Consider the following 13176-nt stretch of genomic DNA (forward strand, 5'->3'; position numbering starts at 1 on the left):
AGTGTCTGAGGCTGAATTTGAACTCAGGTCCTCCTGACTCCAGGGCCGGTGCTCTATCCACTGTGCCATCTAGCTGCCCCTTTGCTTAAAATTTTAAAAAATTCCCAATTGTTAACAAATTGTTGGAAATTTTGTTTATATTACAAAAGGACTCATCACATAAATCTCCCATTTTAGTGGCCAATTGTTTAGTATTTGTATAGTATAATTAAGTACATTCACTGGATTGGAGTTTTTAAAAATAATTCAACTTTAATTTATAGGTAAAATGACAAGATGTAGTTCATAAGGAGAATGAGAGTTGTTTCTCTGAAAATTATCTCATAAAACTTTATCTTAGAATTGTAACAATAGTTCAATTAGAGAATACTTTTTTAAAAAAATAAACCAGGATTCTTTCAAGGTATTTAAATGAAATTCTAAATGTTATAATTGACAAAACTTAGTATAGTTTTGTGAAGCCCTACTGAGAAATTGAAATAACAAACTTAAATTCAATTTGTGGAATTTATTCTGTAGCTCTTTATAACATAACATTGACTTACAAACCTTTTTTATAAAAAATATTAGAGCTGAGAATTGGTGTGTGTTTTAAACATTACATATATATAAAAACCAAAGTTGACCGTTTATTGGCTCTGCTTTGCATCCACTTTTTAGTATTTTTTTTTAATTCTCTTGGGATAATAATAATTGTCTTGCATATGATTTATGCTTTTTGTCTTCAGAAGATGTCTCAGCAAAAGAGAAGCCTACTGAAAAAAGTAAGGAGAAGAAAATAGTCAGACCGGTTAGAAAAGTACAAAAGGTAACACAATCAAGTCCAGATTGCAAGTCAGGTTAGTATATGTTCTTTCATCAGTTCTATACTGAGACCACATATATTGAGGTAGATTACCATAGAATTAATGAATGAAGCAAAGCATTATGAGTTTTGATCAGTACTGTTCTAGGTACACTAAGGGTAATTTGTATTTCTGACTGGAATTATAATTTCTTATCATGGTTTGTATAGAAACTGGGAAAAAAATGAAAATGATCACTGTATATTTTTGAATTCATGTTAAGAGATATCAATTCACTATGCTATTCTCTTAAATTTGTAGCATTTTTTGCCAGCAAATAATTTTGTCTTTTGAGTATCTTCTTGGGGTTTCAGGGAAAAATACAGACAATGATACATTTTTATGGTTTGGAATATATTAGGGAAATCCCTTAGCACATACTTGAATAGAGTAGTAGATGATTTTCTTCCCATGGGGACATTTTTGATGTTAATGAAATCCCTAAGTGCACATTTGTAGGTGTCTACAAATATTGGACAAAATACTAGTTTCTGCACCTTGCTGTATAGGGCTATGAAGCAGAGGTGTCAAATAATTCCATATTTCTCATGGAATTGGTTTCTCTGATAGTAAAATTCCTCTTGAAAGTGGTCAAGTTTCAGTGTTAGTGTTGGGAATTTGCACACAGGTAATTGTATCCTATTGAAAATATTTCTTCTTTCCCTTTTCCTTCCCCTTTTCTCTCCCTTCCTCTCTGCAGTGGTGTCTAGGAAACCTAGATTTGTGTCCTGCCCTAACATTTATTACTGTCTAGGAATATGGAGTTTTATTTATTGATCATATAGAGAGAATATAGTACACCCTTAAGTTTCACGTATAACTCCCAAACTGTCACATGATCTTTTAAAGATTATTTGATTTGTATAATATCCTAAAAATATTTGAATTCTTTTTCTGAGATTCTTTGAAAAAATTAGCTTTTTAATATTATATAATTGTTGACTCATAGCCAGAGACAATGTAGTATATTGAGAAAAAGCATACAAATAACAAAAAGAAGCATTGCATATGAAATTTTAAACTTCTATTAGATAGCTTGTTTTTTGATTTTATGTTAAATTTAATATGATAGTAACAAATGAAATTATAGTTCCAGGCCTTATCCTTACAACCTAGTGACAGTGATGCAGTGGATAGAGCACAGGCCTTGGAGTCAGGAGGACAGGCGTTTGAATCCAACCTCAGACACTTGTGTGACCTTGGGCAAGTAACTTAGCCCTGATTGCCTCACATCCAGGGCCATCTCCAGTTGTCTTGATTCATATCTAGTCACTGGACCCAGATGGCTCTGGTATCTTAGCACAGTACCCTCTCACTTGAATCCAGTTCATGTGCTTGTCTTTACATCACCTCCTTGATGTTGTGGTCTTCTTTGAAAATGATAGACACAATATTACATTAGTACAAAATTATCCTGTTTGTGTCCCCTTCTGAATTTTTTCTTTTATATATTTTAAAAATTGCTCCTTTCTTATATCTCTAATATTTTCCACAAATTCAGTGGAAAGATTAATAGGCCTGGACTCAAGAAGAAATCATCTTTCTAAGTTCAAATTTGACTTCAGACAAATGTCTGAAGCTGTGTGACCCAGGGCAAATCATTTAACCCTGTTTACCTCAGTTTCCTCATTGGGAAGATGAACCAAAGAAGGAAATGGCAAGCTACTCCATTATCTTTGCCAGGAAAATTCCAAAGAGTCAGACACTACTGAAAAACAACTCAGCAACAGCATCAGGTGATAGTTGCACGTAGCTTAATAATTCAAAAAAAAGAATTTGTAAAAATTTAAAGAATCACATATGTTTTGAAAAAAATTAATGTAATTCTTAAGTTTTAAGAATGGGAAGCATTTAATGTTTTTCCATGATATGAATAAAGACATATCTGAAAGGCAGTCATTTTGGAATATACACAATAATGACTAGATTTAGTATATACTAGCATAATTGTAACATAATGATGTTATTAATTGTTCTAGATGGTGCAGTTTAACAAACAACATAGTTCCTTGTGTTCAAAGAGATTAGTAAGGTTTAGTCAATGCCCAAGTAACTATAGTACAAAATGAAATGTGATGTATAAAAGAGATGTAAGAAAAGTGTTATGCTAGAATTGAGGAGGCATGTATCAGAGCTTTATGAGAGTGATGTGGTATTTGACTTCTGTCTAGAAGGGAATAGTAGAATATTCATAAATAAAAGGTAAGGTGAGGTTGGAGTGTTACTATTTGGTGAATTGCCTGAAAGAGTGATAGCAGACCCCCAATTTCAGATCATTCAGTGCTTTGTGATCAAACTGGAAAGTGCCCTATACAGGTCCTTGAATAGGTTCTTCTGTTTCAATTGCTTTTTTTTTTTATAGTAATATGAGTCTTTTATTTTTTTTAATTTATTTTTTATTCTCATTTTGTACAAATTTTTTTTACACTAATAAAATATTCTTGTTTACAAGTAAACAAAATGCCCCCCCCCCATGAATATAGATAGACTTGCTTGGGTGAAAAAAGTAAAGCGGAGAGAAAAAAAATTAAAATTAAAAAAAAATAATAGTAATAATTGTCGGTATGGCCAGGTGGTGCAATGGACGAAGCACCAGCCCTGGAGCCATGAGCACCCGAGTCCATATCCAGCCTCGTAAACCCAACAATCACCCAGCCATGTGACATGCAAGCCACCCGATACCCACTGCCCTGCAAAAAACAAAAAGAAAAGGAAAAAAAGACCCAAAATAAAATAAAATAGTAATAATAGTAGGGGTGGCTGGGTGGCAGAGCATTGGCCCTTGAGCCAGGAGCACCTGGGTCCAAATCCGGCCCCAGACACCCAAAGATCACCCTGCTCTGTGACCCCAGGCAAGCCACCCAGCCTCACTTGTCCTGCACCCTCCCCCAAATAATAATAACAGAAAATGTGCTTCAGTCTTTGTTCCAACACCAACAACTCTGTCACGGGTGGATCACATTCTTTATGATAAGTCCATCACAAAAGTTACTTCCATATTTTTCCACTGTTGCCATTGCTGATTGCAACTCCCTCCTTTCTTATTTCTCCACTACCATATACTATATTTTCTCTCTCTTTTCACTCTGACTCTGCTGTAGGGTCACTGAGTGGCGCAGCAGACATATCCCTGGTCCTGAGGCCAAGAAGCCCTGAGCCTCCATACCACCCCTTAGGCCCAGAATCCACCTGGCCCTATGGTCCCGGGCAGGCCTTCCAATCCCAGCCCCTTGCAAGAAGTAAAAAAGAAAATGTGTTATATCTGATCACTCTCCCCCCATGGTCCATCCTCTCCTCCTTTATTCATATCCCCACCCCTTCTCCCTTCCCCCTGCTCCCCCCTCCTTACTCCAGATGTCTATACCCCATTGAGTATATTTGCTGTTTCCTCTCCTAGCTGTCTCTGATGAGAGCAAAGGTTCCCTCATTACCCCTTGCCTCCCCCCTTCCATATCATTGCAATAGCTCATTGTAATAAAAAAATCTTATTATGTGAAATATCTTGGAGTATTCCCCCCTCCTTTTTCTTTCTCCCATTCCATTTCCCTTTTTTTCCTATTGACTCAATTTTTACACCATATTTTATCTTCAAATTCAGCTTTCTTCTGTGCTTCAACTATAAAAGCTCCCTCTACCTGCTCTATTAACTGAGAAGGTTCATATGAATATTATCAGTATCATTTTTCTATACATGCAGTTCATCCTCATTAAGTCCCTCATATTTCCCCCCTCTCCTCCAATCTCCATGCTTTACCTGAGTCCTGTATCTGAAGATCAAACCTTCTGTTCAGCTCTGGCCATTCCAAAGGGAACATTTGAAATTCCCCTGGTTCATTGAAAGTCCATCTTTTTCCCTGGAAGAGGACATTCAGCCTTGCTGGGTAGTTCATTCTTGGCTGCATTCTAAGCTCTTTTGCCTTCTGGTATATTGTATTCCAAGCCCTGTGAGCTTCCAATGTAGTTGCTGCTAAGTCCTGTGTGATCCTGACTGCAGCTCCATGATATTTGAACTGTGTCCTTCTGGCTGCTTGTAATATTTTCTTTGACTTGGGAGTTCTGGAACTTGGCTATAATATTCCTAGGGGTTGGTTTTTTTGGGATCTCTTTCTCTGGGGGATCGGTGGATTCTCTCCATTTCTATTTTGCCCTCTGCTTCTAGAATATCAGGGCAATTTTCCTGTAGTAATTCTTTGAAAATGATGTCAAGGCTCTTTTCCTGATCATGATTTTCGGGTATTCCAATAATTTTTAAATTATCTTTCCTAAGTCTGTTTTCCATATCAGTTGTTTTTTAATGAGATATTTCACATTTTCTTCTAATTTTTCATTTTTTTGGTTTTGAAGTATTGATTCCTGATTTCTGGTAAATTCATCAATTTCCCTGAAATCTGTTCTTTGTCTGAAGGATTTGTTCTCCTCAGAGAGTTTTCTTATCTCTTTTTCCATATGGCCAATTTTGCTTTTTAAAGCATTCTACTCCTCATTAACTTTTTGAACTGTTTTATCCATTTGACCTAAGCTGGTTTTTAGCATGCTATTTTCTTCAGCATTTTTTGGGATTTCCTTGACTAAGCTGCTGACTTCATTTTCATGTTTTTCCTGCATCTCTCTCCTTTCTTTTCCCAGTTTTTCTTCCAACTCCCTTATTTGATTTTCAAAGTCTTTTTTGAGCTCTGTCATAGCCTGAGCCCAATTTCTGTTTTTCTTGGAGTCTTTAGATGCAGGAGCTTGTGCTTCCTCATCTTCAGACTGAGTATTTTGATCCTTCTTGGGCTCATTTGCAAAATATTTCTCAATAGTCTTCCTTTTGTTTCTCTGCTTGCTCATTTTCCCAGCCTGGGCCTGGTTTGGGGGTGCTTTCTGAGCTTTTGGGGCACTCCCACAAGAGTCTCAATGTGTGAGGCTCTGTCCTCCCTCCTGGTCTGTGAATGACCATATGCAAGCCCCTCTGCCACAGGGCCAAGGTGGGGGGGGGCTGCTGTTCTATGGGGGGGCCTAGACTGCTGTCAGGATCTGAATGTGTTCAGAGCCCCAGAGTCCTGTTCCAAGGGCAGAGGACTGAGCTCTGCAGTCTCTCTCTCTCTTCACTCCCCTCCCTCAGCTCAATGGGCTCATGCCCTGGGGGCTCTTGCTTACGGGCTCCACCTGCTTCTGTTTCCTGGATTTGGGCTGCTGAAAGATCAAGCTGCTTGTTGTGTGCCCTGAGGGCTGGGCTCCACATGCTCACTCTGGCAGAGGTCCCCTGCTGATTCCCCACTTTGTGCCTGGTGCTCCCCGGGGTGCAGCTCAGGAGACTCCTCTGCTGCTGTGAGCCGAGGCTCCCAGTGCCCTGGGGCTGCCTCCGGGAGGCTAAAGTTCTTTCGCTCTGGCCACCCCTCTGGCGGGCTGCCCCTCCAACCCCGGAGAGCAGAGCCTTTCTGCGCTTTTCCAGGTTACCTTGAGTAGGAGAACTGCCTCACTGGGTCCCTTTGTGGGTTCTGTCTCTCGAAAGTTTAGAGTCCTTAGCTTATGAGTTTTATCAGAGAGCTCCTAAGACTCCATCCCTTCATGTCACCATCTTGGCCACGCCCCCCTTCTGTTTCAATTGTAACAGAGTCATGTAGTAGTTCCTTTTTTAAAGGCATAGGAGGAATTGAATAGCTCCTCTTGATGGGCAAGGGCATCATGAACATATTCTTGGTTCCAAGATTTTTATTTCCCTTGAAAATTTCCTTTCAGAAAATGTAGGAACAGCACCTAAAAGTTCAGCAAACAGAAAAGTTCCAGTAGGCTATCTCAGCAATGTGATGGGAACAGTGGAAAGAAAGGCCTTCTGTCAGTAGTTTCATTCTCCTCTTCCCTGTAAGGGAATGGTGGAAAAAAATATGTTCCTGAGAACAAGGGCTATTATGATGGGGAGTCTTCTTAGTAAAAGTAGCTTATTCTGGTCAGCCATGGTTGGAAAAGTAAGCAAGAAATGCTACTGTCCTCACTGTTGCATGGAAATCTGGTATTTCTGATTGGACACTCTTTGAGTTCCACAGAACATAATAGCTTCTGGTGTGACTTTGATGCTTTAATGGGTTTTCTGATAAATTTGATTGTTTTAATGGCACCATGAACAGTGAACCAAATTTAAATGGATGTCCCACAAGTTGGAAACTTGCCTTTTTACCTCTTAAGGACAATCTCAGCTAAAGAGAATGTTTTTAAGCTTGCTTTTTAAGAATGACAAAGTATATACTTGTACCTTATACCATATTCTTCATAATCATAATGAAGATAATACTATCTATAAACCTATAAAGGAGCACTTTCTAAAACTTTGGAAAATTCTTCAAGATAAAGATAGCATATCCACCTCAAAATATATCTTGAGTAAATCCTCAATGACAAGAAAATGTCTTACTTCTTCTTATAATAGATATTACTCAAAAGATTTTTCAGGAGCTAAGAATCACATTCTGGAAGATTCATACTGAAGTGAATGAAGAATTAAGAGGAAATAAATACTATTAATCTTAATAATCTGAACCAGGTTCTTTGAATCCTCCATTCCCTGACACAACAACTTTATATACAGCTGTGTTTTGTTTTTTTTTGCAAGACAATGGAGTCAAGCAGCTAGGTAATTATTGTTTGAGGAGGATGGATTTGAATTCAGGCCCTCCTGACTCCAGAGCCTGTGCTATACCAACTGTGCCACCTAGCTACCCTGCTATACAACTTGTTTTTAGAAGAAGACTTACTTCCAGTGGAAATATTCAGTACATGATAATTCTCAGAAAGGAAAAAACTTTTTTTACCTGAAATCTAAAAATGAAATTTTAAAATAGTGTTATTTTCTTAAGAAAATAACTTTTTATTGAAGAAAATTGTATATTTTGCTATAAATATATTATGACCAGAGCCTTAGAAATCATAAACTTCTTTGAAGTGATAAACCAGAATTCTCAGCTAGTACTAGTTGAAAGTACTGGTTTGGGTACTAATATGTATTGGAATCAGTCATGGGTAAAAAATAGAAGTTTTACTTTGAAGTTAAAAGTTTTTCCAATAAGATGTTTCACATTTTCTTCTCATTTTTCTTCTTTTGGTTTTATATATTTATTTTTGATTTCTCACGCATCAGCTTCCTTTTGTTCAATTCTTTATTTTAAGGAATTATTTTTTTTTTATTTTTTTTTTTTTGCAAGGCAATGGGGTTAAGGGACTTGCCCAAGATCACACAGCTAGACAATTATTAAGTCTCTGAGGCTGGATTTGAATTCAGGTACTCCTGACTCCAGAGCTTGGTGCTCTATCCACTGCACCACCTAGCTGCCCCTGAGGAATTATTTTCTAAAGTGAACTTTTGCATCCCTTTTCCATTTGGTCAGTTCTACTTTTTAAAATATTTTTCTCATTGACTTTTTGGATCTCTTTTTCCATTTGACCCTCTCTGGTTTTTAAGATGTTATTTTCTTCAGTTGTTTTTGTCTCTTTCACTAAGCTGCTGACTTGGTTTTCATGATTTTCTCACATATTCTCATTTCTCTTCTCAATTTTTCCCTCTACCTCCCTTACTTGATTTTCAAAATCCTTTTTGAGGTTGTCCTTTGCCTGAGATCAATTAATATTTTTTTTATAGATTTTGGAAAAATCTTTGACTTCATTATCTCTTCTGAGTGGATTTTTGAAAGAGCTTTGATCTTTCTTATCCTCATAGTAACTGTGTATAGTCAGATTTTTTTTCTGTTGTTTACTCATTTTCTCATCCTTTGATTTGATTTTAACTCAGTGTTAAGATGGGACTCTGCTTCCAGGGCAGAGCATGTACTGTCCCAACTTTTGGAGTTTTTGGCTGCTATTTGCTGAGATACTTCTAGGGATCTGCAAGTTTTCAATTCTTCCAAGGTTTTGTGATATAAGGAGAGGTTTGTATCACTCTCCTGGCTGTGCTGTGGTCTTTGGGTGACCACAAGAACTCCTTTCTGTCCTGGAACTATGAGAAGGGTCCCTGCTCCTTGCAACAATAAACTCTGTTATGCTTCTGCTCCTTTTCTTGGGACTGAGATCCAAGACTGGAAGTAGAACTGAGTGTAGGAAAAGCAACAGAGTCCTGCTTCAGTGATAGTAAAGAGACAACTTCTGACCCCCTTATGCCATGGCTGATGCTCTACTCTCACCTCAGTGTGGCAGACTTTTCCTGCTGTATTTTCAAGTTGTCCTTAGTAATCTCTGGGGAGAAAAGTCTAGAAACCACCACTGCTGCCACTGACCAGTCACCTCACTTCCTGGATTGCTGAGCCTGGTTCTCAAGTGTGACCCTTCTACTGCTCAGTGCTCCTTTGTTCCCCTGGTGCCTGCAGACCCTCTCCCTAGATTTTCCAAGTTGTCCTGGGCTGGAAAATTTTTACAATCAGTCTTTTTGTGGATTCTGCCACTCTGGAATTTGGTTAGAGTTATTATTTAAAGGTATTTGGAGTAGTTTGGGGAGAGCTCAGACAAGTCCCTGCTTTTACTTTCATGACTCTGTGTCATGTTATACTGGAAGTGGATCTTTTAGAATTGTGCTTGATCACTTAATAGCTTAGAGGAGCTGCGTCCATCATAGTTAATCATCTCACAGTGTTGCTATTAATGTGTATAATGTATTCTCCTGGTTCTGTTCACTTTACTCTTAATGAGTTCATGCAAGTCTTTCCTGGTTTTTCTGAAGTCTGGCTGTAATTTCTTACAGAACAATAGTTTTTCATCACATTTATATACCTATGCAGCAATTGATCAACATCCCCTCAATTTCCAATTCTTTGCCACTCAAAAAAAGCTGCTGTAAATATTTTTGTGCATGTGGGTCTTTGCCCCTTTTTATGATCTCTTTGGAATATAGACATAGTAGTGGTATAGCTGGATCAAAAAGTTTACACAGTTTTGTAGACCTTTGGGCATAGTTCTAAATTGCTCTCCAGAATGGTTGTATCATATCATAACCCTACCAACTGTGTACTAGTGTCTCAGTTTTCCCCTATCCCCTCCAACACTGATCATTTTCCTGTTTTTGTCAAAAATGTCAATCTGATAGGTACGAGGTGGTATTTCAGAGTTGTTTTAATTTGCATTTCTCTAATGAGTAATTTTGAACATTTTTGTATGACTATAAATAGCTTTAATTTCTTCATCTGAAAATTGTTCGTATCCTTTGACCATTTATCAATTGTACGTTATATTTTAAAAATTTTTTTAAAATATGAGGGAAACCCTGAAGGTATCTCTACTCAAATCATAATGTAAGCTCTTTTTCCATAGAATATTTTACTTTTAAAGATCTTTCTGGAAACACTTCAACTTTCTCTGAGCTTAAAACTCAGTGTTTTGTATTCAATATGGGATAATATTTTCCTTAGTAAATTGTTGACTGACAAAATATCACTGGTAGTTTTATTCCATTTTAAACTTTGTTTTATGGAATATCCAGATGAAAACTTTGTCCATGGCTCCACTGAAGAATAAGCCCTTTTTAAAATGATAGGAGCCAACAAATCCACACAGACTTTTGTAATTTTAAAAGTTCTCTGAATAAAACAAAAACAAAACCCAATTTTAAGTTAATATCTCTTTTCCCCATCAGTAACAAATTATTCCTAGAAATGAAGAACTTCAAATAATTGCATGTCCTGTTTGTAATTAACTAAATCTAGATGAGCCTTTTCCCAGATGCTTTGTGTAGGAACATAAAAGTAAAAGAATCTTTGGAGGTGGTATTTCTCTTTTTAAAATTCCTGAGAAGCCAAAAAAAAGAAAAGAAAAAAAATTCCTGATAAGCTGCTTCACATTAGGTACGATGTCACAAAATAAGACTGACTTCTTGTTCATAAGTATAAGGTCAATAGATGTTTAATTAGATCATAGTCTAATGTATGCACAGATTGTTGTAACTTTAAGAATATATGTTGATCTTTATTCAGGCTTCACTTTCATAAAAATCTTTATTGAAATTTGTCTATTAGAAATTTTTTAATAAAAGTAATATTTTAGTTATGAAAGCATCATTTAAGAAATCTTGACATTGTACTTCTTCTATTTAATATTTAGTTCTTAGTTGAATTCTCTGCCTAACCTTCAGGATTTATGGAGGCACAATGCTTAGAGAGGATACTTTCTCCTTTTTTTAAGTTAGTTTTACTTTCTGTTTTAAATTTCCTTCCTCTCTTCTTTTCCTCCTATATCCAATAAGAAGGCAAGGAAAAAAACATAAATATGTATAGTCATGCAAAAAAAATTCCCATAATATCTATTATAATATCTATTATTTTTAACATACTGTTTACATTGATGGTGAAACAAGATTTGAACAGACTATCCTTAATCCATTTGAATATTTGACATACATGTAGAAATCATTAAATTTAAGTTTCTTATTGACAGTGGATAAATATAAGATAAATTGCTAAACATATGTAACTTAATAGATATGTCTTCAGAGTTAATGACTTCAAATTTAGTGTAATTTTGTTGTAGGTGGTGGCCGGATGATAAGTACATCCTCTTGGAGAGATGGACAAAAGTTAGTAAAGAAGATTTTGGGTCCAGCACCCAGAATAGAACAAAGAGAACGAAGGACAGAGTCAAGTGATAGAAGTGGAAAAGAGAAGACTACTAAATCTGGTGAGGTGTTAGAATTTTTATAATGTGGGGAAAAGTAAATTGAATTAGTTTTAGAAATTCACATACAAATACTCTTTGTGGTAAAATACTCATTTTAGAGTATACAGGACTAGTGTATTATTTTAGTTTGTAGATTCTCCCCCCCTAAAATTTAATTTGATTCCTTCCATGGATAGTCTTGTCTAAAAGAAATGATGTGGGTAGTTAGTGCTTTCTTCAATAATTCCATTTTTCTACTCTTTGCACCTCCCTTCTGAGAGTATTCTCAAGGTGTTCTGTATATATCTTGTTTCTACATAGTTATTTGCATATTGTCTCCTCTCTCAGTCGAATTCACTGATGAAACTATAGACCACTTTTTAAGGGATCTTTGGGATGGAAGTGATAAATTGGGGGGATTGAGGACAAAAATAAATAAGACCTGCTCTCTGCCCTTGTGGAATATCCAATCTATCAGGGAGATACATTGTATAAGAAAAATAGAACATAAGAAATAGATGAGATATGAAAAAAGAATCTAAAAAAGTTTGAGGAAGGAAAGACCATTTGAACTCATTTAAGTTCCAGAAGGAAATTGTTTTTCTTTGGCTGGGTAATTAATATTTGTTTTCTCCCACTTAATCTCAGTCAGTGGGGAACTCAGTTATACCTAGTGATTCCAGAGTTTTGAGTGGGTGCAAAGATGCAAGCATTTCTCTTTTCATCCTTGCTATTTTTCTTCCTGTATTGCATAATTGAGCATATATAAAAGCACTTTATATTGTTACCGTGGTCTTGGCTGAAATTTGAAATAATATATTTTTACATTTAGTGAGCATATATCCTAGCTTTATTTGTTTTAAAATACCCATTTGTTAACTATTTTCTAAGCTATGAAGCCTTCCTTAATAACAATATTAATTTAATTTCAGGAAAAGATCCTGGAATTATTGAAAGAATTGTCTACTTGGAAAAGTAAATGCAGCATATTCCAGAAGTCTAGTTTTTTAAAATTTTTTTATTTATTTAAGGCAGTGGGGTTAGGAGTGACATGCCCAAGGTCACACAGCTAGACAATCATTAAGGAGTCTTGGGGTTGGTTGGATTTGAACTCAGGTCCTCCTGATTCCAGGGCCGGTGTTCTATCCACTGTGTCTCCTAGCTGCTCTTGTTTCAGAAGTCTTGGTGCCACTTTAAGTTAAATCTTTACTAAGCCTTTTGTGCCACTCTGTATAATGTAATTTAGTTGGATTAGGGTGTGTGTGTGTGTGTGTGTGTGTGTGTGTGTGTGTGTGTATTTCAGTGTAATGTTTTTAAATCTGTAGACAGATACATGCACCTCCTCAGAACCTGAAGAATTTAGCATGACAGTATTCTTTATAATGCATATAAACAGGCATACACATAAACGTACTCATATACAATTTGCCCTGTGGGCAGGGCATAGTGTTAAGAATGGTGGTTATATTTTTATATATTTTGTTTCAAATACCTCCTCTTGAAATTATAGCCATTTTCTTCCTATCCTGTTGTAATTGAAAGTTACTCTCAGTTTGAAATTATCCAGTTTGGGCAGCTTGGTGTCACAGTGGATAGAGCACTGGCCCTGGACTTAGGGGAACCTGAGTTCAAATCCGGCCTCAGACAATTAATAATTGCCTCGCTGTGTGACCTTGGGCAAATCATTTGCCTCCATTGCCTTAAATAAATAAAATTTAAAAAAAGA

At 36.4% G+C, this 13176-nt stretch overlaps 1 protein-coding gene across 7 annotated transcripts in view; it reads left to right on the forward strand.

Moving 5' to 3' along the window:
- CEP350 (centrosomal protein 350) overlaps positions 1-13176 on the forward strand; it is a 173347-nt gene that overhangs the window by 46402 nt on the left and 113769 nt on the right. For 5 of the 7 annotated variants that reach the window (XM_074222164.1, XM_074222162.1, XM_074222167.1 and 2 more), the window contains exons 8-9: positions 729-839; positions 11325-11471. In XM_074222164.1, the coding sequence (XP_074078265.1) occupies positions 729-839; positions 11325-11471 (258 nt within the window). The remainder of the gene's footprint in view (positions 1-728; positions 840-11324; positions 11472-13176) is intronic. The other 2 variants (XM_074222165.1, XM_074222166.1) reach the window with 2 other exon arrangements.

Source organism: Macrotis lagotis, chromosome 2 (assembly GCF_037893015.1).
Source record: "Macrotis lagotis isolate mMagLag1 chromosome 2, bilby.v1.9.chrom.fasta, whole genome shotgun sequence".
Taxonomy (NCBI): domain Eukaryota; kingdom Metazoa; phylum Chordata; class Mammalia; order Peramelemorphia; family Peramelidae; genus Macrotis; species Macrotis lagotis.